The sequence below is a fragment of the Ictalurus punctatus genome, chromosome 8, assembly GCF_001660625.3.
Source record: "Ictalurus punctatus breed USDA103 chromosome 8, Coco_2.0, whole genome shotgun sequence".
In the NCBI taxonomy this organism is placed as follows: domain Eukaryota; kingdom Metazoa; phylum Chordata; class Actinopteri; order Siluriformes; family Ictaluridae; genus Ictalurus; species Ictalurus punctatus.
In genome coordinates this window covers 29838408-29863902 of record NC_030423.2, presented here as the reverse complement: position 1 = coordinate 29863902, position 25495 = coordinate 29838408, and the positions used below count along the sequence as shown (strand labels likewise).

Below are 25495 nucleotides of genomic sequence, written 5' to 3'. Positions count from 1 at the left end.
GATAAAATATTCACCATGTTTTTCCCTACTGTAAGGCTGTGTATCTGATTTCCCCCGCAAATATTTGAGAATATATAGAAAACTACAGTAATAAACATGTCTACGCATGTTGATTTATTACTTATGATGTTTATTACTGGTCATACACTTCATTTCATAAAACACAACACTCAGAAGTACTGTTTCCTCTAAACGTACTCGATTAACAAAAACATGTTTAGTGTCTGATTTTTTTTTTGTCCTGGAGCTACGAGGCTAATGTAGCTAACAAGTAATGGGAGCTGAAATCATTATGCACAGCGCACGTCTCATTACACAGTCATCATGATGCTAATCCCCAGGCTGATTTGCTGTAAAGTGGAGATTGTGTACGTTCGGTCTGATTAGAAATATTAAAATAGATCTTTATTTCCAAAGTAGATAGGGAGAGGGAATCCGATCCCTGCAGAGTGAGTCGCGACTCCCATCAGTCACCCTGCTGGAGAAACACACACACACACACACACACACACACACAGAGTTAATCAGTGTTACCAATAATCAGACTCGTTGTTTTGTAGGATCCTTGAATGAATTAATTTCCATTACACCACACTGATGCTGAGTTCTGGGCTGTGATTGGTCAGAAGGTGTTGATTAATTCTCTATAACAGCAGCTGTGACAGTAGTGCCGCTGTAAATCACAGGTTTATATGTAATCTGCTCATCCTGGACATTTGGGTTACTTATCACTCCAGCTGAACACTGACACTAACAAACTAGTGAAGCCTCGAAACTCGGAGTCTGATTCATCAGTCGCGTCTCAGCGGAGTTTGTATTCTGCTGTTATTTCTCTTTTGTGAGTGGAAAATCCTGGTAATGTAATCTTACTGGTGGTGGTGTGTGTGTGTGTGATGGCGGTAGTCGGATGGCCTGCTCTCCCAGTGTGGGCTTCACATTAAAACGCTCTGTTAGACAAAAAAAAAAAAAAAACAGAAAATAAAACGTCACTCCTCAGCAAAAAATACATAAATAAATAAATAAACATAACAAAACAGACAACAAACTGTCACTCGATTAATAACTCGACAATAAATAAATTAAATGTAAACAATTACATAGCAATTAATACTATTACTACTACTACTACTAATAATAATAATAACAATATAGATGCGAGCAGTGATATTCGGGGCCCAAGCACCGCATTGCACCACTATGATTACATGAACAGTGGTGTTTACTATCTCCTCAAACTCATAGTTTTCAGATAGAAAGTTTAACTATACCTCCAAAAGCTGAAATCTGGTCTGAGAAAATGAATCTATAAAGTATTTCTGGAAAGTGGGAGCTTTTTCCAAATAACGGGAAAATGATCAAGTGTTTTAAGCAGGATTTCCTCAAACAACTTTTTAAATAGCACTAAAATACTCTAGTGTGTGTGTGTGTGTGTGTGTGTGTGTTAATTACTGGGGTTCTGGCTCCTCTCCTCTCTCCGGAGCTCCACATGCCGGTGGATGATGTTGTGGATTTTCCTCAGGTTGGTGTTGAGGTTGGGCTCGGCCAGCTCCTCGCTCAGACGCAGGTTGTTTTTGATGGCTTTAGACACCGTGGCTCGAGCCACCATGGGCAGCCGCTCCTGATAACGCTGATCGGTGAAGTCCAGCGCCTCCTCCTGGACACTCTGGATCCTGCAGAGAGACGAAGCAGAGTCGACAGCCGAATCAATAACTCAGACGACTCTTCAGATTTTACGTTCATATTTAAAAACAAATCTAAATTCTCTACATTTTGCCGCTTCCTTTCAGCAAAAATTCAATAGTAACATGAGTAAAATACTGAGTGATGTGGAGGTGTGATGAAGCTGAGTTACTCTTTCCCCCTGAGGTGATTATTTTACTACCGCAGCACGTCCCCGAGGGTTTTATTCCCCTTACACCACAGCAATTTACCAAGTACAATATTTATTTAATAAAGAATGACACATTATACATTTTACCTGTTTATAGTTATGTTCCTGATACGAGTTCCTGTTCTCGCTTACGTTAAAGCAGCTATAAACACTCGTTCCCCGACCTGCCCTCTCTTTATTCTCTCGCTTTATTCCCTCTATTCTCTCTCTCTTTATTCTCTCTTCAGGTTAATAAGATAATAACACAGCTTGTCATGTTACAGAGAAACCAGAAAGAAGCGTAAACTCCTCTGTGACTTAAAGCGCCCCTATTCTGCTATATAAATGTGCCTAGTTTTGTTTTAGAGCTCTCATACAGTAGGTTTATGTGAATCCAAGGTCAAAAAAACACTTTCATTTTCTCATCATTTACATTGCAGCATCACCTCTTTTTCTCAGGGTCACTAACGACTCGCTCATGGATCCGTTCACTCTAAACTCCGCCTCCTACTCTGCTCTGATTGGTCAGATGTCCCAGTCTGTTGTGATTGGTCTACCGCTTACCGTGTCGGAATGGAAACGCCCACTACCGTACCTGAATTTCAGCTCAGTAATGATGTCATTTTTACCTCATCAATTTGAGCCCGAGTCTGATAGTGATACATCGTAAGATTAGCAGAGGCTAACAGCTAACAGGCTAACAGCTGTGCACATATACAACACCAAGCCAGGCATTTGGAACACTCGTGAGAAAATATATACATAAATAATTAATCATGATCCAGAGGCGCAAAATAGTCCAAATAAAGTGGGTACAGCCCGGTCTTTAATGAATGAATTCTAACCACTGACGCTTTACATCCTCGTCCATCAGGAGTCCGTGCAAAGTGGTTTTTGCAGACACGAACCTAACTCTGTCAGCGTGCAACCTCAACCGTCGTGATTGTCCACGAGCAGCCGATGAAGACCAGAGGTGGGTTTTTTGTGATAAACCTACATAGGTTTTTACAGGAAGTATCTCTAACTAACGAATCACTAATGACTCGTTTCAGCTGTTCAGAATCGGTTCCTTCTTTTGGGAGACTCCGCCTGTCGTGCGCTTTGACTTTGGAAACTTCGCAGACGTTTTTTACATTCGCAAACAGCTACGTATATAACACACAGCAGGAAAGATAATATCTGAAAAAGCATAAGAGTAATACGCTTCAATAATAATTGATCACTGCTCAATCATCATTGCCACCTACTGGATATATTTTGAACTGCAGTAACATTTATGATGACGGTTAATTATGAGACGTGAATATTTTTGTTTAGTATTTGTCGCGTGTAAATTGCTGTTCAGTCCAGAGCTAACACATCTCATGCAAAAGCAGTAACGATATTTGAACATCACATATTAAAACAGAATTCATAAACCCACAGAGGATAAAACGATGCAGACAACAATTAGTGTGTGTGTGTGTGTGTGTGTGTGTGTGTGTGTGTGTGTGTGTGTGTGTGTGTGTGTGCGTGTGTCAGTCTGTCTTGCCTTCTGTTGGTCAGTAGTGTGTAAATCTCCTGAACTAAAGCCTCAGCTGCTCCTGGTTTGCAGTGAATCGTACCATTAATGGACTCCTTCATCAAACTGATATGGTGTTTCACCAACACCTGCCTCCACACACACACACACACACACACACACACACACACACACACAAATAAAGGACAATGACTGGCAAATTGTTGTGGTGTAAAAGGAATAAAACACTTAGGGAAGTGCTGTTAGAGGAAAATAATCAGCTTCAGCGTGGTAATAGTAACTCATCAGTACACACACACACACACACACACACACACACACACACACACACACACACAGTGTAGAATCAGATAGACACTGACCTTCTTGATCTGACTCCAGTTGCTCTGCTTGGTGCTGAGCGACGCTCCTTTATCGTACGTGTGTAGGGAGAAATCCTCGGGGAAATACCAGGAAAAAATCTCTGCCACCAGATAACCGTTAGAGAAATCTCTAAAACACAGCGCGGGACAGAGACACACAGGTGTACAGGGAAGCGTGTAAGACCCTAGAATTTCTAGTACAATGTACCTATAACTTATTATGTTTAAGAGTTTATACTTGTGAAAGTTGTTTATTTATTTATCGTAACGTTACATGCTATACATCCTCATTTCATCCATCCATCTTCTACACCGCTTATCCTACAGGGTCACGGGGGAACCTGCAGTCTATCCCAGGGAGCATGGGGCACGAGGCGGGGTACACCCTGGACAGGGCGCCAATCCATCACAGGGCACAATCACACACACACTCACACACCCATTCATACACTACGGACACTTTAGACACGCCGATCAGCCTACCGTGCATGTGTTTGGACTGGGGGAGGAAACTGGAGTACCCGGAGGAAACCCCCGCAGCACGGGGAGAACGTGCAAACTCCACACACACACACACACACACACACACACACACACACACACACACACAGGGCAGTGTCACAAATCGAACCCCTACCCCTGGAGGTGTGAAGCGACCGTGCGGACCACTAATCCGTTTGATGAGTGTAGTTTCAGTGTAACTAAATGATTAATGATATATGATAATGAATAATGATTAAAATATACGTATACACATATAAAATCATATTCATAATTACTGGAATTTTTAACTCCTTTAAATTATGTATTTATTTTAGTGACATCATTTTTATTTCAAACAATGTATGTATTATATATGGGTTAAATATGAGGATTTATACATACAGTATGTACGTCTATGCTGAGCTTTTTTTTAAAAAAAAAAAAAAAAAAAAAAACAGTTTAATTTTTCTCTCAGTGGTAAAAAGACGGGCTGTGTTGAATGAATTAAATGGTTAATGTTCAGGTTTCGGTGGTCTGTCTGAGTTTCAGTAAAACTCGTGATGTCTGAATAATATTTTATTTTAATTCTATTTCTATTATTTATTTTGTTTCAAAACGATTCATTAGTAGAAATTATTTCCATTGTGGGAAACGAGTATTTGTATTAATGCCAATGTTTTTATATCAGGAAGTTCGTGTATTGTTTTATACATGGGGACAAAAAAAAAAAAAAAGAAAGAAAAAGAAAAGCAAGTAAATAAATAAAAACTCGTAAAGTTGTATTTGTACTTATATGTCGAGCTTTTAAATGATCTTATTTATTCATTTATGTATGTATTTATTGAAGAATCGGGTGTGTATTTATTCAGAATGTTTATAGATATTAACATTGTTCTGACCTCCGGATGTTTTTGGGTGAAATGGAGAGCTCGAGACTCTGCACCCATTTCCACACTTCCCGCGGAAGTCCGCTCCTCTTCCTCTCCGGTGAATACTCCATGCAGATTTATTTAATTTGTGATAAATATCTCAATAACAAACACTTAAAACGAGCTACATTTAGTCCCCTTTACGTATACTGAGCTCGGGCTTCTTCGAGTTCTCTTCCTGTTCTGTTGTCTGCGTTACTATGGAAACAACTCTCAGCGCGCTGCTGCCACCTGGCGGTCATTTGCACTCACTACACTGCTCATTAAATCAGAATAAGAACCGGCCGATCCAGACAGTTGTAGAAGTACACGGGACAGACTGTGACGGCTCAGTGAGTAAAACTCTATCAGCAGATCCTGTGGCAGGTTGAGCTTCCTCAGCTGGTGAAGGAAGTACAACCTCTGCTGGGCCTTTTTCAAAATGGAGTCTATGTGAGCGTCTCACTTCAGGTCCTGAGAGGTGGTAGTGGCCAGGAACCCGAATGACTCCACTGCTGCCACAGTGCTGTTCATGATGGTGAGTGGGTGGAGTTCAGGGGCGTTCCTTCTGAAGTCTACTGTCATCTCCAGTGTTTTGAGCATGTTCAGCTCAAGGTTGTTGTGACCAGGGTACGTCCAACCTCCCGTCTGAATGCATTCTCATCACCGTCACGGATCAGGTCGATGACCGCGGTGTCATCTGCAAACTTCAGGAGTTTAATGGAGGGCTCCTTAGTAGTGCAGACAGAACGCATCCCTAAGGAGCACCAGTGCTGACAGTGAGGGTCCCGGATGTGAGCTTCCCCAGTCTCACTCGCTGTTGTCTGTCTGTCAGGTGTGGGAGAGAGGAGTTCAAGCTGAACTAAAGTCCCCGAATAGGATCCTTTCATATGGTGTACCCCAAATAGGATCCTTGAGTCCAGGGTGTACCCCGCCTTGTTCTCCATTCCCCCTGGAATAGGCTCCCTGGATAAACAGTACAGAAAATGAATGGATTGATGTATTATTATTATTATTATTATTATTATTATTATTATTATTATTATTATTATTATTACTGACAACAGAATATCCATAATTCTTCCAAAAGGTTTTCCAAATTCCCAAACCTCTCCAGACACCCCCCCTGCGAATTCCTCCTTTAGCTCCAGATAGCTCCACATGATGGCAGTGTATGCTCGCTATAATCTCACACTGACACACACACACACACACACACACACACACACACACACTGCGTCTGCATGGATGAACGTTTTTGCCCACACACACACTGTTAGTGACAAGCAGCGATATATGAGACACAGTGATTTTATTAATCATTCTTTTGAACGTAATTAAAACGACGATGAGACGAGCTCAGTGGATATTCTCTATTTTTTTTTAAAAAAAGAATATAATCATTACAATACAAAAAAACGTCTAGCAACGCAGCTTACCATTTCTCTCATAATCTGCAATATGAGAACAATCTAATCAACCTCAGACCTTCACTTCACAACCTTTTTTATTTATTTATTTAAATCCTTTTTTTTTTTTTATGAAGCGTGCCAATAATTCTGCAGCTGACTGTAAATATAAAGACCTTAGTGTTAGTCTGCTCAGCTATTTTAGAGCTCATTCTGTATCCGGGCAATCCTAATTATCCCGTAAAATCGAAAATCCATGCGATTCGATTCAGTGTGTGTCATTTACGGCTGGGTATTTACAGCTCCAGATGCTTTTCAGCAGGCTTTAATACCCAGCTGATTCATAAGGAGAAGGAGCGTGACTGTAATTGGACTTTATTTCCTTGGGCAGTAATTCTATAGGCCCGTAACAGCTCCTTCATTGTTCGCATTGTAATAAATTAAAATTACAAATCTATTTCTTGCGAGTAATAAGGTGCTGTCAGAGGCAGGGTGTGAAAACCAGAGGGTCCATGTGGAGGAGGAGAACGTGGGCTCTTCAGATCAGACGACAACGCAGTTCATTTAGACTGCGAGTAATGTGGGATTTTATTTTTGAACTCGTGCTTCCTTCCAATTTCACAGTTTGTAAAAGAATAAATACAGGCACTACATCACCAGTTGAAAGCAAGTGCTATTGTAGCTTAATCTGAACTTCTAAAAAATGAAGAATAATAAGCCGTAAACAAATCGACTCGCTATAAATGTGCGATAATTTATTCATTCTTAATGGTAAAACTCTGTGTGTTGTGCTGTTACAGTAAAATAATTAAAGACGGGGTTGGGCGTACCGTCACCTCACAGACGCTGATTATTTTAAGCGTTTTATTCCGCTTATACCACAGCACTGTGTGTCGTTATTAAAGAACGACGTGTCATACTTTTTATCCGTTAACAGTTACATTTAATATTTGTGAACTAGTTCAGGTCGTGTTACAGAGAAACAACAAAGCGTAAACTCCTCTGTCCTGAAGATGTGGGAAAACTTAAAGCGCACCGATTATGGTGTTGAAACGTAACTGATTTTGTTTTAAAGTCTTCATACTATAGATTTACATGCATCCAAGGTAAGAAAAATGAATAAATAAAAATTTAACGTGCTCATAATTTAGCATAAAATAGCATTGCCTATTTTCCCCAGTGTCACAAACGACTCGTTAAATGATCCGTTCTAAAGGATTCATTCTAAACTCCTCCTTTCAGAGAGCGTACTCTGCTCTGATTGGCCAGACGTCCCAGTCTGTTGTGATTAGTCTACCGCTGTCAGCGAGCAGCCGATGAAGACCAGAGACGGGGCTTTTTGTTACGAACCTACATAGATTAGTACAGGAAATAAGTCTGGAATCACTAACGACTCGGTTCAGCTGTTCAGAATCGATTCCTTCTTTTGGGAGTCGATAACTCCGTTTGTCGTTTTTGGAACTTTGCAGACTTTTTACATTCACAAACAGCTACGTATATAACACACTACATGAAAGGGACTATTTGAAAAACCATAATAGGTGCACTTTAACGTTAGAGCATTACCTCTGACTGTTGCAAAGCGCTGACACCGGAGACTCCTTCCAAAAGCGTTACAGAAACACCTCCTTACCGAAAACTTCACCATATCGACAAATACGCGTTTTTTAATCCATTTATTTGTCAAGTCCCGGTGAACGAGCTGTTGCTATAGAAACGATAATGTATCAGAGCGACCACGTTAATATAAACCTGCGCTACTGTCAGTGCTGCTGTTATAGAAAACTGATCAACACCTTCTGACCAATCAGAGCGCAGAACTCCGCAGCGCTGTGGTATAAACTATATTATTTTGTGCAGGAGTTTTGATCACTTTACACACTAGTTACAAATTAATACACATTCAAAAGATGCTTGAATAATTAAGCCTGATGGCAGTTAATGCCATGGTAACCGTGCTTATTATACAGATTATATTACAGTATATCATATGTATATTCCTGTAAGTTTTCCTTTGACATGTTTCAGAGCTCTATGTCAAATTACATGCTTTAAACCCTATTGCATCATATCTGTGTGTGTTTCACAATTCACATCATTTTTAAGGACCTGATTGGGTTTTATTTATTTATTTATCTTTGTATGTACAGCCATAAAACTGTCGGTCTGTAAAGCATCATCACTCACTTCGACTCACCAAGAAGAGCAGAGGAGGAGAGTTTACGACGTAAAACGAGGCTCGCTTTTGGACGTCAGTCTGGAGATAATTGACAGAAAACGAATCACTTCATCAATCGGCTCTTCCGTTAAAGAAAACTAAGCTTCTGTTCCGAGATGCTGAGAAGTTTCACTACGGTTTGATGTTCCGCGCACAGTATGCATAAACACCAAATAAATGAAGTAACGGCGGAACGTATTGAAGGGCATTTCTTTGGAAAATGTGTTTTAATTAATGTTATTAATCAATTACTGGAGGATAAAGTTTTGTGTAAATGTTTTTGTGGCTAAAACCAAACAAAAAAATTGCTCATATTGAACAAAATCAGATTCTCTTGATACTCACATGTACATATTACTGATAAACGCCGATCAGTCATAAATTACCAAACACATTCATGGTACATATTAATTAAGCCACACCCACAAAACTCCATAAAAGGCAAAGAAAGCTGAAAATGACAAAATGACAACTAAACGGTTAAAAAGTACGTCCCGAGCACTGTGTGTGCTAAATCTGCTAGTAATGCAGCTTAGCCACTGCGATGCATCGGCTACCATGAGCTCCTCCTAACTCCTCCTCCTTTTAAACCTACATATTACAGAGAAGAGCGGGGAAACCGAGCACACCTGGTCCATCTCAGGGCGGAGCTCATTTCAGGGCTGTGAAAAAGTCAACAAAAGCCTGAAATGCAGAAACTAGCATGATCTTCATGATCTTCCACGCTCGCCTTGAAATCCTGTGATTATTACACGCAGAGAGACTCTTTAAAAAACTACATATGGCACCTTTAATGATGTTATTGCAGAACTAGATAAGGAGATACCGAGTGAGCTGCTTTTAGTAACAGGACTGTGGCTTCACAAGGCCTCGATAGTTAAATGTCAGGAAGCAGATGAACGTCTTCGCCGTGAATCTCTATAGTTTTAATGGTTTACAGCAGCGAGAGCCAGATTAATCCATCACAGGGCTGAAATGAGATTTTCCGCAGTCCACAGAGGAACAACAAGACGAGAGTGTGACCTTTTCTGCTTTGGTTTATATATTGAACTGAATATTCTGGCATTTCTGATGGATCCCCTTGTGAGATCTTTCCTTGAGAACCTCAACATTGATTTCTTCCAGGCTTTGGCTTATTGTTCTTCATTTAGAGCCAGATTTATCAAACACAAATGCTTCAGTGTGGAAAAGGAAGCGCATGAGAGCGTGGATTGATTTTACATTGACAACAGGGAGTAAAAAATATAGATAACGTAGCGGCACAGATTTATTTACGCTGTTCTGGGAGACAGTTTCTCAATAATTCCTTGAAATTCAGTCAGTTCTTTTTCCCCAAGAGGAGCTGCGACTGAACACATTTAATATCTGCTGATAAACTGAAGAAACTAACAATCGTTTCTCAAAATGTGCCCTTGCTTATTCTTATACTTTGTGAACATTGTGGGCAAATATTTTATACCACACCAGTCCACTCCACTCCGCTCCACACCACTCCACTCCACTCCAGTCCACTCCACTCCACTCCACTTCACTCCACTCCACTCCACTCCACTCCACACCACTCCACTCCACTCCACTCCACTCCACACCACTCCACTCCACTCCACTCCACTTCACTCCACTCCACTCCACTCCACTCCACACCAGTCCACTCCACTCCACTCCACACCACTCCACACCACTCCACTCCACACCACTCCACACCAATCCACTCCACTCCACTCCACTCCAGTCCACTCCACTCCAGACCAGTCCACTCCACTCCACTCCACTCCACTCCACTCCACACCACTCCACTCCACACCACTCCACACCACTCCACTCCACACCACTCCACACCACTCCACTCCACTCCACTCCGCTCCACTCCACTCCAGACCACTCCACTCCACTCCACACCACTCCACTCCACACCACTTCACTCCACACCACTCCACTCCACACCACTCCACTCCACACCACTCCACTCCAGACCACTCCACTCCACTCCACACCACTCCACACCACTCCACTCCACACCACTGCACTCCACTCCACTCCACTCCAGACCACTCCACTCCACTCCACACCACTCCACACCACTCCACTCCACACCACTGCACTCCACTCCACTCCACTCCAGACCACTCCACTCCACTCCACACCAGTCCACTCCACTCCACTCCACTCCACACCACTCCACTCCACTCCACACCACTCCACTCCACTCCACTCCACACCACTCCACTCCACTCCACTCCACTCCACTCCACACCACACCACTCCACTCCACTCCACTCCACTCCACTCCAGACCACTCCACTCCACACCACACCACTCCACTCCACTCCACACCAGTCCACACCACTCCACTCCACACCACTCCACACCACTCCACTCCACACCAGTCCACTCCACTCCACTCCACACCACTCCACACCAGTCCACTCCACTCCACTCCACACCAGTCCACTCCACACCAGTCCACTCCACTCCACACCAGTCCACTCCACTCCACTCCACTCCATTCCACACCACTCCACACCAGTCCACTCCACTCCACTCCAGTCCACTCCACTCCACACCACTCCACTCCACACCAGTCCACTCCACTCCACTCCACACCAGACCACACCAGTCCACTCCACTCCACTCCACACCACTCCACACCAGTCCACTCCACTCCACTCCACACCACTCCACACCACTCCACTCCACACCACTCCACTCCACACCAGTCCACTCCACACCACTCCACTCCACACCACACCACTCCAGTCCACTCCACTCCACTCCACTCCACACCACTCCACTCCAGACCAGTCCACTCCACACCACACCACTTCACTCCACTCCACTCCACTCCACTCCACACCAGTCCACTCCACACCACACCACTCCACTCCACACCACTTCACTCCACTCCACTCCAGTCCACTCCACTCCACTCCACTCCACTCCACTCCACACCACACCACTCCACTCCACTCCACTCCACTCCACACCAGTCCACTCCACTCCACACCAGTCCACTCCACTCCACTCCACTCCACTCCACTCCACACCACACCACTCCACTCCACTCCACTCCACTCCACTCCACTCCACTCCACACCACACCACTCCACTCCACTCCACTCCACTCCACACCAGTCCACTCCACTCCACACCAGTCCACTCCACTCCACTCCACACCACTCCACTCCAGACCAGTCCACTCCACACCACACCACTTCACTCCACTCCACTCCACTCCACTCCACACCAGTCCACTCCACACCACACCACTCCACTCCACACCACTTCACTCCACTCCACTCCAGTCCACTCCACTCCACTCCACTCCACTCCACTCCACACCACACCACTCCACTCCACTCCACTCCACTCCACACCAGTCCACTCCACTCCACACCAGTCCACTCCACTCCACTCCACACCACTCCACACCACTCCACTCCACACCACTCCACTCCACACCAGTCCACTCCACACCACTCCACTCCACACCACACCACTCCAGTCCACTCCACTCCACTCCACTCCACACCACTCCACTCCAGACCAGTCCACTCCACACCACACCACTTCACTCCACTCCAGTCCACTCCACTCCACACCAGTCCACTCCACACCACACCACTCCACTCCACACCACTTCACTCCACTCCACTCCAGTCCACTCCACTCCACTCCACTCCACTCCACTCCACACCACACCACTCCACTCCACTCCACTCCACTCCACACCAGTCCACTCCACTCCACACCAGTCCACTCCATTCCACTCCACTCCACTCCACACCACTTCACTCCACTCCACTCCACTCCACACCACTCCACTCCACACCAGTCGACTCCACTCCACACCACTCCACCCCACTCCACACCAGTCCACTCCACTCCACTCCACACCAGTCCACTCCACACCAGTCCACTCCACTCCACACCAGTCCACACCAGTCCACTTCACTCCACACCACACCACTCCACTCCACTCCACACCAGTCCACTCCACTCCACACCAGACCACACCAGTCCACACCACACCGCTCCACTCCGCTCCACTCCACTCCACTCCACTCCACACCAGTCCACTCCACACCACTCCACTCCACTCCACTCCACACCACTCCACTCCACACCACTCCACTCCACTCCACACCAGACCACACCAGTCCACTCCACTCCACACCAGTCCACTCCAGTCCACTCCATTCCACTTCACTCCACACCACTCCACTCCACTCCACTCCACACCAGACCACACCAGTCCACTCCACACCACTCCACACCAATTCACTCCACTCCACACCAGTCCACTCCACATAACTCCACTCCACTCCAATCCACACCAGTCCACTCCACGCCACTCTACTCCACTCTACTACACATCACTCCACTTCACATGACTCCACTCCACTCCACATGACTCCACTCCACTTCACTCCACTCCACACCACTCCACACCACTCCACACCAGACCTCTCCACACCACTCCACACCACTCCACTCCACACCAGTCCACTCCACTCCACTCCACACCAGACCACACCAGACCTCTCCACACCACTCCACTCCACACCACACCAGTCCACTCCACTCCACTCCACACCAGTCCACTTCACATCAGACCACTCCACTCCACTCCACTCCATATGACTCCACTCCACTCCACACCACTCCACTCCACTCCACTCCACGCCACACGACTCTATTCCACTCCACTCCATATGACTCCACTCCACTCCACTCCACTCCACACAACTCCACTCCACTCCACACGACTCCTCTCCACTCCACTGCACACGACTCCACTCCACTCCACTCCACATGACTCCACCCCACTTCACTCCACTCCACTCCACATAACTCCACACGACTCCACTCCACTCCACACCACTCCATACCACAGTGTCCTCGTGTAAACTTCAGTAAAGTGCACCAACCCCAACCTCATCCTCCATGTTGGATTTAAAGTGTGGGACTCCGCGTGGTCATCTCGCGTTAATAAACGACCCGCTGAATATTTCACATGCAATTTATTTTTAATCTGCACACACTGATTGAAATCGGAGCAAGGCTGTTCCACACTCTGCCCTGCAGGTATTCAGAGTCTCATGTGTTTTTAATGAGCACAAATCTGTCTGTCACACACAAACACACACACACACACACACACACACACACACACACACACTTGAGATACTAAGAGCTCTCACTGTTTGCTGTAGTTTGAAGGTTGAAATTTATCACCTGTTTGACAGAAGACTTTCTGTAATATTAATGTCAGACTTTAAATCATGATGCTGCAGACGCAGAAAAGAAAAAAAAACTTTTTAATGAATCATTTATATTTTTTATTCTATTTTACTGTTTTAAAATGATGTAAGGATTTCATTTTAAATATAAAACATATATTAGTGTTCATGTAAAATGTAAAATATAGATATTTTTTAACTGTGAACTGTGAAACATGTTAAATTTAAATGTTATTTTTTGTGAAATCTAAAATATGTAACGATTTATTTATTTACTATTATTTATTTATCTGCATTTTATTTTACTGATTTTATTTGCTTTTTCACAGTATAGACGTAAGGAGATAACGATGTTGTTGTATTTTTGTATATTCTTATTGGATTTTTAAAAAAATACAATTTTTTAAAATCTTTTAATTCAGGAATATTCAGACTTGTGAGAGAGTGAAGCTTAATTCAGCCATGAAGCTCAATTACCAAGATTCATAGAGGACAAAACCATGTGAGTGTGAGGCCAGGCTTACACACACACACACACACACACCAACACACAAACACACACCAACACACACAAACACACAAACACACCAACACACACACACGCCTCCTGTTCAGTCCTGGCACTTAGTTCTTGAAGCAGACCCTCCATATGTCCCAGTGTTATCCTGGGTTTCCATACACACACACACACACACACACACACACACACACACACACACACACATACACACACACACACACGTGCGATTTTTGTTGTTATCGGGTTTCACCGTAATCGCTTCACGTCAGAATGCGTTCCATCCTCACTGTAATGTGAGAGCAGCCGCATGTCCTACGTCGGAGGCTCACAGATGGGAAAGGAATGCTGGGAAAATAATATCTATCTACTGTAAATATAGAAATACACACCGGAATATTCAGCAGTCCAGAAACTCAAAACACGACATCAGCTACGAAGCATGGCAAGTTAAACATAAAAATGGAAATTAACTGGCAATAAAAATCTACTTTATGCAGATTTTCATAGACTATACTAGAGAAAATCTTTAAAAAAAAAAATAAAAATCATTTTAGTGATTTGACTCATTTAAGTCTGTTTAGTTAAATGATTCAGTGACATTTGCTCACCAATTCCTTCAGTTGTATGGCAGACTGGCCGTCGACAGAAGAGTGAATCATGGTCATGACCAAATGATTCACTGATTCAAACAATGACCCACTGAATAACACAGGAGAGAATCTCAGTCATGACCAAATGATTCATTGATTCAGACTCTGACCCACTGAATAACACAGGAGAGAATGATTCACTGATTCAAATACTGACCTGCTGAATAACACAGCAGTGAATCTCAGTCATGACCAAATGATTCACTGATTCGAATACTTACCCACTGAACAGCAGAGGAGGAAATCTCAGTCATGAACAAATGATTCACTGATTCAAAGATTGACCTGCTGAATGAATCAGGGGTGAATCTCGTTCATGACTGAATGATTCACAAGTGAACTGAAGGAACTGATTCATTCATCTAAGTGATTTGTTCAAAAAGACTGAATCATTTGTATGAGCAAATATTTTATTCTTTTTACACCAGGTGAACTGACACCACATCTCTCCTGTGCAAAGAGTGTGTGTGTGTGTGTGTGTGTGTGTGTGTGTGTGTGTGTGTGTGTGTGTGTGTGTGTGTGTGTGTGTGTGTGTAAAAATGCCTACATCCATAAATGAAATCTTTCCATTACAGATGAGAGCTTTAATCTCACTTTGGCCTTGACACAGGAAATCCAATTTTCCCTCACAGGTACAGCAGGCGTGGGACGAAACTGAATGGTCACATGACCTGACTTGTATCAAATCTGAGATCAGGGTTTTTTAATATTCATCCACTTGTGTCATTGTTTACCAAAGAGACATGACCAAACACATGACGTTTATCTAGATGCTACAGATAATGTGTTTAACATTTCACTTTATTTCCCAACACACTCATTAGCAAAATGACTAGCATTAAAAAAATTACCCTCTGAATGCATTATGGGTAATATCATGATCCCTTAGCTAACAAGAATAACACGGTGAGGCTGCTTGAAATAATCCACTTCGACATGATATATTGCGCGTTTGGGACGGAGCCGACGTGATACACCTGTGTGTAAGTGTGCTATCGTGTTCTTTGTGTTTTAGCGAGGAACCGCTAATCTGGTAGGAGTCATTAGCGCTGAGCTGCGGGAGATCTCCTGGATTCACACTGAGAGTGAAGAATAAGCGCGTGGGCATTGTGTGAAATAAACTGGTTCATTTATGCAGTTCCTCTGGCTCTCTTTCTGCATTTTTAGCCGCTTGTATAATGCGGTGTGTGTAACGTGTTGTTTGGCAGCCGGCTGCTACGCGCCCAGCGTGGAACACCTGTTCCATTATTCTCTCAGCCTGAGGAGAACACGGGTTCTTTCACACACACACACTTTCATCCTGGAGATCATTTCAGAGATGTGTTGCACATCTGCGTGTGTGTTAAGACGGCGTGTGGTGGTTCGAGCGCTTTGACCGCGTTCCGATGAAAAATGTCAGTCGCTAGCAGGGATGTCTTGTTAGCAGAGATTCATTTAGTGTTATATTTCACAGTGAAGAAGGCGTGGCCTCTGTATCTGTCAATCACAGTGAAGAAGGCATGGCCTCTGTATCTGTCAATCACAGTGAAGAAGGCGTGGCCTCTGTATCTGTCAATCACAGTAAAGAAGGTGTGGCCTCTGTATCAGTCAATCACAGTGAAGAAGGCGTGGCCTCTGTATCTGTCAATCACATAAAAGAAGGTGTGGCCTCTGTATCAGTCAATCACAGTGAAGAAGGCGTGGCCTCTGTATCAGGCAATCACAGTGAAGAAGGCGTGGCCTCTGTATCAGTCAATCACAGTGAAGAAGGCGTGGCCTCTGTATCTGTCAATCACAGTGAAGAAGGCGTGGCCTCTGTATCAGTCAATCACAGTGAAGAAGGCGTGGCCTCTGTATCTGTCAATCATAGTGAAGAAGGCGTGGCCTCTGTATCAATCAATCACAGTGAAGAAGGTGTGGCCTCTGTATCTGTCAATCACAGTGAAGAAGGCGTGGCCTCTGTATCTGTCAATCACTGTGAAGAAGGCGTGGCCTCTGTATCTGTCAATCACTGTGAAGAAGGTGTGACCTCTGTATCTGTCAATCACAGTAAAGAAGGTGTGGCCTCTGTATCTGTCAATCACTGTGAAGAAGGTGTGGCCTCTGTATCTGTCAATCACAGTAAAGAAGCTGTGGCCTCTGTATCAGTCAGTCACAGTGAAGAAGGCGTGGCCTCTGTATCTGTTAATCATAGTGAAGAAGGTGTGGCCTCTGCATCAGTCAATCACAGTGAAGAAGGCGTGGCCTCTGTATCTGTCAATCACTGTGAAGAAGGTGTGACCTCTGTATCTGTCAATCACAGTAAAGAAGGCGTGGCTTCTGTATCTGTCAATCACTGTGAAGAAGGTGTGACCTCTGTATCTGTCAATCACAGTAAAGAAGGCGTGGCCTCTGTATCTGTCAATCACTGTGAAGAAGGTGTGACCTCTGTATCTGTCAATCACAGTAAAGAAGGTGTGGCCTCTATATCTGTCAATCACTGTGAAGAAGGTGTGACCTCTGTATCTGTCAATCACAGTAAAGAAGGTGTGGCCTCTGTATCAGTCAGTCACAGTGAAGAAGGCGTGGCCTCTGTATCTGTTAATCATAGTGAAGAAGGTGTGGCCTCTGCATCAGTCAATCACAGTGAAGAAGGTGTGGCCTCTGTATCTGTCAATCACAGTGAAGAAGGTGTGGCCTCTGTATCTGTCAATCACAGTGAAGAAGGCGTGGCCTCTGTATCTGTCAATCATAGTGAAGAAGGTGTGGCCTCTGTATCTGTCAATCACAGTGAAGAAGGCGTGGCCTCTGTATCTGTCAACCACAGTGAAGAAGGCGTGGCCTCTGTATCAATAAATTAAAATGAAGGAGGTGAGATTTGTATCCATGAAATCCAGTGAAGGAGGTGTGGATTCTTTTCTTGTTAGTTTCAGTGAAGGAGGTGTGGCTTCTCAACATCCCAGGGAAGAAGGTGTAGTTTCTGTATCTGTCATTTACGTGAAGTACACAGTGTGGCTTCTGTATCCATCAGATCTTGTGAAGGAGGCGTGGCTTCTGTGACTGTGAATATGAGCTAGTTCACCAGCAGTTCGCGATCTGGCTAAACAATAGTATTGATAGTAATGATAGTAGTCTATTAGGGATGGCCTGATGGAGGACATTGGGGGCGTTTCTGATTTGCATGTTCATGCATATTCATAGATCCTGGTGCATTTAATCAGGGTGAAGGTGTAGAGATGATCCTGGACCATACATATTCATTTAGAAGATCCTCACATCTCTATCACGAGCACTGCACATGTCCTCCTTCTCTCTCTCTCTCTCTCTCTCTCTCACACACACACACACACACACAGAGTCAGCAATGGAGCGTTGAACGCTGCGCAGGAGGAATTAAAAGAATGGAGTCATGTCTTTTCTCTACTTTGTCTTTTTGTTTCTGCTGAAGAGAAGAAAATTATTCACTTAAAGCTTCAGACAGACAAGAATCACACCCACTGTATCTCTGAGACCTGCCACTTAATGCTCTGTGTGTGTGTGTGTGTGTGTGTGTGTGTGTGTGTGTGTGTGTGTGTGTGTGTGTGTGTGTGTGTGTGTGTGTGTGTGTGAGGAAAAAGCATGAATACTGCTACACATCGCCTACATTCACACTCTGATCATTTATTGTGCTGTATGTTCTCTGGAGGTGTTAGTGTAGAAATAACTGAGCTGGAAGATAAACTCACAGCGGATGTGAAAGGGATTTTCAGACCTAAAGGGAATTCTTTTCCGTCTTATTTTGTTTCATCAACTGACCAAACGTTTCTGAAGACAAATGTTTTTATTTAAAAGATGTGTTTTCTTCAGCGTCGACCTCTGAGCAGAGTCTTCAGTCTTTCAATCCAGTCCCTTTCTAATGGACCAATCAGGAGCTCACATTCCCAAAGACGCCGGTTAGCTAGCATACGCATATATCTGTGATTATGTAAAACATTAACATATTGCTTTATAATCTTTAATAGATCAATTTATGGATTTATCAGCTGTAACTGAAAATATCATCTTAATTACTCATTTTAAGATGTTCATGTAGTCAGTTTCCTCACTTCAGTTATAATCACGGCTGTCTCTCAGATCTCCCGAAATTCAGATTCAGCATTCCCATTCATTAAAACATTTAATCCAGGCAATTTGTTAATAATTGTTGTGTTTACATCCCCCCTGTCAATGATGGTATAGACTCCACCCTCTTGTTTACTGCTCAGAAATGTAAACATGGTTAAAGGAAGTGGGGGGAAACAATATGCTGCTCCAAAAAAAATCATAATGATACCAATAAATAAATAAATAAATAAATAAATAAATAAATAAATAAATAAATGTATTTGTAATTTGTTCATGTTAATAATTAACCCTTAACCCACTTACTTTCCCAGGAGTCTAGCAGGAGCATCCAGAAATATCTAGAAGTAAATAGTCAAATATATACATAAATCATCAATATATATATATATATAAATATATACACACACAGTATTTCTGATTAATCTCATAGACAAGTTATCTGACTATTAAACTTATGAATAGACCTTTTAAACAAATCTAATCATTTTAATTGTATGATACTTTTGGCAGATAATTTTGCTTCTTTCTAGAAATAAATAAAGGAGTTCTCCACAGAACCTGTCATATTTCAGGCACTGTTTCTTCAATTTCTACAATTATGCTTCCACATGTTCCTCAGATAGTTTTATGTTATATTAAACCTTTAAAAAGTAAATGTACTTTTATCACATTATTTATTTATTTATTTATTTATTTATTTATTTATGTATTTTACAGTTTGACTGTACACCTTGTACATTTTGAGCTAACATGTGTATGAAAAGTGCTCTATAAATAAAGCTATATTATATTATCGTATATTATATTATTAATGGTGGAGTTATTCCATTTAGTGGTGAATACTAAATCATTTAAATGCAGTATAATAATAATAATAATAATAATAATAATTATTATTATTATTATTATTATTATTATTATTATTATTATTATTATTATTATTAATATTATTATTGTTGTTGTTGTTGTTGTTATTATTTAAAAAAATATTTATTATTATTATTATTATTATTATTATTATTATTATTATTATTATTATTATTATTATTATTATTGTTATGTTACACACAGTCACATGATCGTGAAATCTCTTTTACATACGCTGACTAACAGTAGAAGTGGTTGCTATGGCAACACTCTTTGTGATGCTGCGCTGCTGAGTTGAACTTGTCCTTTAATGATCACTTCCTCGCTTTTTTTTCTCCACCAAACAGGTTTATTACGCAACCGTGCTGAAAATGTGCTGATGGTCTGTGAGCGCGGAGTGTGAATGACAAAATGACAGAGAGCATCTTTGCCAAGTCGCACTTTCCTGAGAGCCGCGCTGTTCCCCCGCGCATCACCGATGTTGTTTCCATGACAACACATCTCGGGTGCTATTTTATTCCCCATCGCCTCTGTTCACAATAGCATCCCTTTCTGTCTTTCTCACAGACTCCTGAAAAAGAGAGGACAGCCTTGTAAGTGCTGAGTTATTTAAAGATGGTTAGAATTAATGTAAACATCAAACCAGGAATGTAAAGTCTGTAAGCAGATGTATTAACCTCCTCAACAGCAACAGCCTGTACCTCAGGACTGATGTGTTGTTTATCATGTGTATGTAAGCACCTGATGCCTAATCTTCCAACAATTCAAATTAATATTAAAATTCACAGCAGCTACAATGACCCCAAAAATAACACCAGAGACAGACTATATAGCCTACAGTATTTACCTTTATATACATTTATATACACTATTTACATTTATATACCTTTATATACAGTATTTACATTTATATACCTTATATACAGTATTTACCTTTATATACATTTATATACAGTATTTACATTTACATACCTTTATACACAGTATTTACATTTATATACCTTATATACAGTATTTACATTTATATACCTTTATATACAGTATTTACATTTACATACCTTTATACACAGTATTTACATTTATATACCTTTATATACAGTATTTACATTTATATACCTTATATACAGTATTTACCTTTATATACCTTTATATACAGTATTTACATTTACATACCTTTATACACAGTATTTACATTTATATACCTTATATACAGTATTTACATTTATATACCTTATATACAGTATTTACCTTTATATACCTTTATATACAGTATTTACATTTACATACCTTTATACACAGTATTTACATTTATATACCTTTATACACAGTATTTACATTTATATACCTTCATTTAGATTATTTACACTGTAAACCTTTATATATAGTATATAGCTTTATTTCGAGTATGTAGACTGTGGACCTGTATATAGCTTTATTTCGAGTATGTACACTGTGGACCTGTATATAGCTTTATTTCGAGTATGTACACTGTGGACCTGTATATAGCTTTATTTCGAGTATGTAGACTGTGGACCTGTATATACCTTTATTTCGAGTATGTACACTGTGGACCTGTATATACCTTTATTTCGAGTATGTACACTGTGGACCTGTATATACCTTTATTTCGAGTATGTACACTGTGGACCTGTATATAGCTTTATTTCGAGTATGTACACTGTGGACCTGTATATAGCTTTATGTACACTATGCACACTGTATATGTTCAGCAGGAGCTCTGATGTGGTAAAGTGTTTAGCAGATGTTGAGGATGTATAAGTATACATCAGAAAAAGCCGAAATGAATCCTTTTCCACATCTGCCTGATGAAACACATCATGTCAGGCTTTCCGCTCCGGAGAAGGAAATCCGCTCCGTGTGTCAGTTCTGATGTTTCCAACAAAACGTATTCAACTAGATTTATTTTAGAATATCATTTAGCCCTGGCTTCATGCTGTTCATGCTTGGGTGCTCTCAGCTAGCATTGTTTACGCAATTATTCATTCATCTATTCATTTATCCAATGAACAGAATCATTTACAGACAGTTACAATCCCTCCACTATTTATTTATTTGTTTATTCTAACCAATGAATCCATAAGCTTTTCAGTTTTAGCCCCACCCCTCTTCTGTTGATTGAATTTAATCAATCATTCAATCAATCAACCAATTAGCACTGAATAAAATAATGTTACAAGACCGGATTCAGTCTAAACCCCTCTTACACATCACTCAGCTATTTATTTATTCATTTATGTATTTATATTTATTTATTATTATTTTTAAAAAATAATAATTTTCTATCTATAACCAATGATAACATTTTCTAAGCTGTTTTTAATCCTGGCCCTTTCTAACACCTTTCAGCAAGTTATTTGTTCCTTTCTTTCTTTCTTTTTTTTTTTTTTTTTTTTTACCAATAAGTAAAATATGATTTTAGGCGTTTTTACGGTGTTTCCAGCTCCGCCCCTTCACACACCTCTAATAATCAATGTTTAATTATGTGCACTGCAAAGGTAAATCAAAATTAAAGGGAAAACAAAGCGAAACTGTCCTCTCTGACTGGAACTCTGCGATATTAAATGTCCTACAGTGACGCCTAAACAAAACACAAGTGTGACACGGATCTAAATTTAACACGTCATTAAATAAATAAAGCAAAGTTTGAGATTTTCCTAGAACCGAGTCATTTAAGTGTCAAACAAGTGACGTGTCGGTGTGAAGAAGCTTCTGATGAGTTACTCAGTAAAAGGATAAACAGTATGATGTGTTTCTTTGATAAATACTCTGTTGTTGATTATTTTACTATAACAGCACTGCGCACACACACGGTGTTTTATTTCTTACATACAATGCTTTTAATTACGGCTTTAAATAATAAACGTATGAAAATCTTTTCTTGGTTGGCTGTTTATGGACAAAATCACACTCACACACTCTTAGGAGTTTAAATGAGGTCAGGAAGTCCGTCGTATAGATTCGTGTGTGTGTGTGTGTGTGTGTGTGTTGAAGCGAGTCTCCTCTGTAGTGTTAATGAATGTCACACTTGCATTCCTCCCTGTGCTCCTGTAAGATTATCCTCACTTCCTGTTTTCTGTTAATTACAGGATATTGATGTCGTGTCGCTCCTCTCCCACCTGAACTGCAGATAATTACGCCTATATAAACACTCTGCGTGGAAAGAAAACAAATTAGAAAATAAAAATAAAAAGGAATATATCAGGACAGACAGGAAATGAGCAGCTCAGACCACTGACACCGGCTAACACTGTGCATGGTCTCTGATCTTTATTTATCTTTATTATTTACGATGTTTATTTATCTATAGCGTTTTTATTGTTATAAAATCATTTAGAGCTTATCTTGTGGTGCAGAATTTGGGTTACGGTGGGTCCATGCTGTAGATTTTGTAGGTTATTCAGTTTGTAAGTGATTTGTCTGAAACATGCACAGAGAATGTTTACCTGTGGTTAAAATGTTTTTATTTGTGTGTGATTGTTTTGTTTTGTTTTGTTTTTCTTTACCTTAAAGGTCAAATCCAGGGATGGAAAGTAACAAACTACTGTATATGTACTCTCGTTACAGTACTTGAATTTACAACCAATGACCATGACATTAAACCCGCTGACAGGTGAGGTGAATACAATGGCTCCTGTCAAGGGGTGGGATATATTAGGGGTGTTCCCGGTGTGCAGGGGTTAGTACCTACCAAAAGCGGTCCAGTGAAGGAGAAGCGGTGAACCGGAGACAGGGTCGTGTTTGCCCGAGGCTCAGTGATGTGTGTGAGGAGCAAAGTCTCTCCCGTCTGGTCCGATCCCACAGACGATCTACTGCAGCACAAACTGCTGAAAAAATGAACACTGGTTCTGATAGAGAGGAGTCAGAACACACAGAGCATCACAGCTTGCTGTGTATGGAGCTGCGTAGCTGCAGAGCGGTCAGAGCGCCCATGCCGACCCCCTGTACACCTCCGAAAGCTCCTACATGGGCATCAGGACTGGACCATGGGGTAATGGAAGAAGGTGGCCTGGTCTGATGAGTCACGTTTTCTTTTACGTCACGTGGAGGCCGGGTGTGTGTGGGGAAGAGCTGGCATCAGGATGCATTATGGGAAGAAGGCGAGCTGGTGGAGGCAGTGTGATGCTCTGGGCGATGTTCAGGAACGGTTTGAGGAACATGAGTTGAAGGTACTCGTAACGTTCAGGATAATCTGTAAGGGGTGTTTTGCTTGATAGATAACTACTGTATATAACTAGCAACATATATCAATTAACATGAGCTAGCTAGCTAACCAACCTAGCAAGCTACTGACCCTAAATAGCATTTTCACCACTGGTCAAATCAGTGCAATAGAAATGGCACCCTGATGGTCGAATCACACAACTAGTGTTATTGTGTAAATAGGATTTGTAGCTAAGTTGAAATTAGAGATGAAATGATGTGCTATGTTGTAATTATGTGTCAAAAAGACGTTTATGTGTAGAAGCTTTAAGACCCAATATGAAATGTGAAACCTAAGTAGAATTCATTTATAGCTCATGAGGACCAGAAGATTTTTTTTTTTTTTTTTTTTTTTTTTTGCAGGGGATGTTTCAGATCTTTTCTATTATGCATTTTTCATGACTTTTGTGCCGTGTGTAAATATGCTGTTCCATCTTCAAAATCCCAATCCTCTAAAACATGGCTAGAAATGAATTAACACCATGTTAGCTTCCATTTACTCGTACTTAAAATCTCTTACACGACTGGCACTAAGGTACGAACTAAATTACACAATCCTTCTGGCTAGATTTTACTTTTCCCAGAAGCAGGTTATTTCTGCACGGAGCATTCACGGAGCATTTTACATTCGGTGCCAGCAGAATGAGAGATGAAACAACGGCGGAAAAGTGTCGGAAGGCAGGCGGGTGGTCGAGCCAAACCGAGCCAAGTGCGGTGTGTGAAAAACATGGCCGCCGTGCTGCGAAGTCCCAGGACAGCGAGTAAACCGGTGCGGTGATTAAAGCGAGAGCCGAGTCGAGAGAACAGCGGGACTGACCTGAATATGCCAAAGCACATTGCAGCTAACATCACAGAAACCTCGCTTCATCCTCATAAAATGGAGATTAGAAGGCAAAAAGAACCCATTTATCCAAAAAGACACGTTAGTGTAGGATAAAACTGGCCGCATAAAGAGGCGGTGAAGTTTTCCACCGGCCTGCTGATTGCAGACAAAACCTCGTTCAGAACATATTAAACATCTAGCAAACTCGTGTTTGAAGTTTTCAAATGAATTGGTGTCTATTCGATTTTTGTCTGGCGTGCTTCACTTTTTTTCAGTAATGTAGCTGCAGTGTTTATCACTTCTTCGAACACTCGACAGATACGAATGAATCAAGCAGCAA

General features: G+C 41.8%; 1 protein-coding gene across 1 annotated transcript; it reads right to left on the bottom strand.

The window, feature by feature from the left end:
• Positions 1–109: 109 nt before the first annotated feature.
• Positions 110–5373, bottom strand: spata4 (spermatogenesis associated 4). Its single transcript, XM_017475256.2, has 6 exons — positions 5137–5373; positions 3755–3884; positions 3402–3520; positions 1450–1670; positions 871–947; positions 110–478 (listed from the first exon to the last, which is right to left on the bottom strand). Exons 1-6 carry the CDS (start codon positions 5235–5237, stop codon positions 467–469), a joined length of 660 nt encoding a protein of 219 aa, XP_017330745.1. The 5' UTR covers positions 5238–5373; the 3' UTR covers positions 110–466.
• Positions 5374–25495: the final 20122 nt, after the last annotated feature.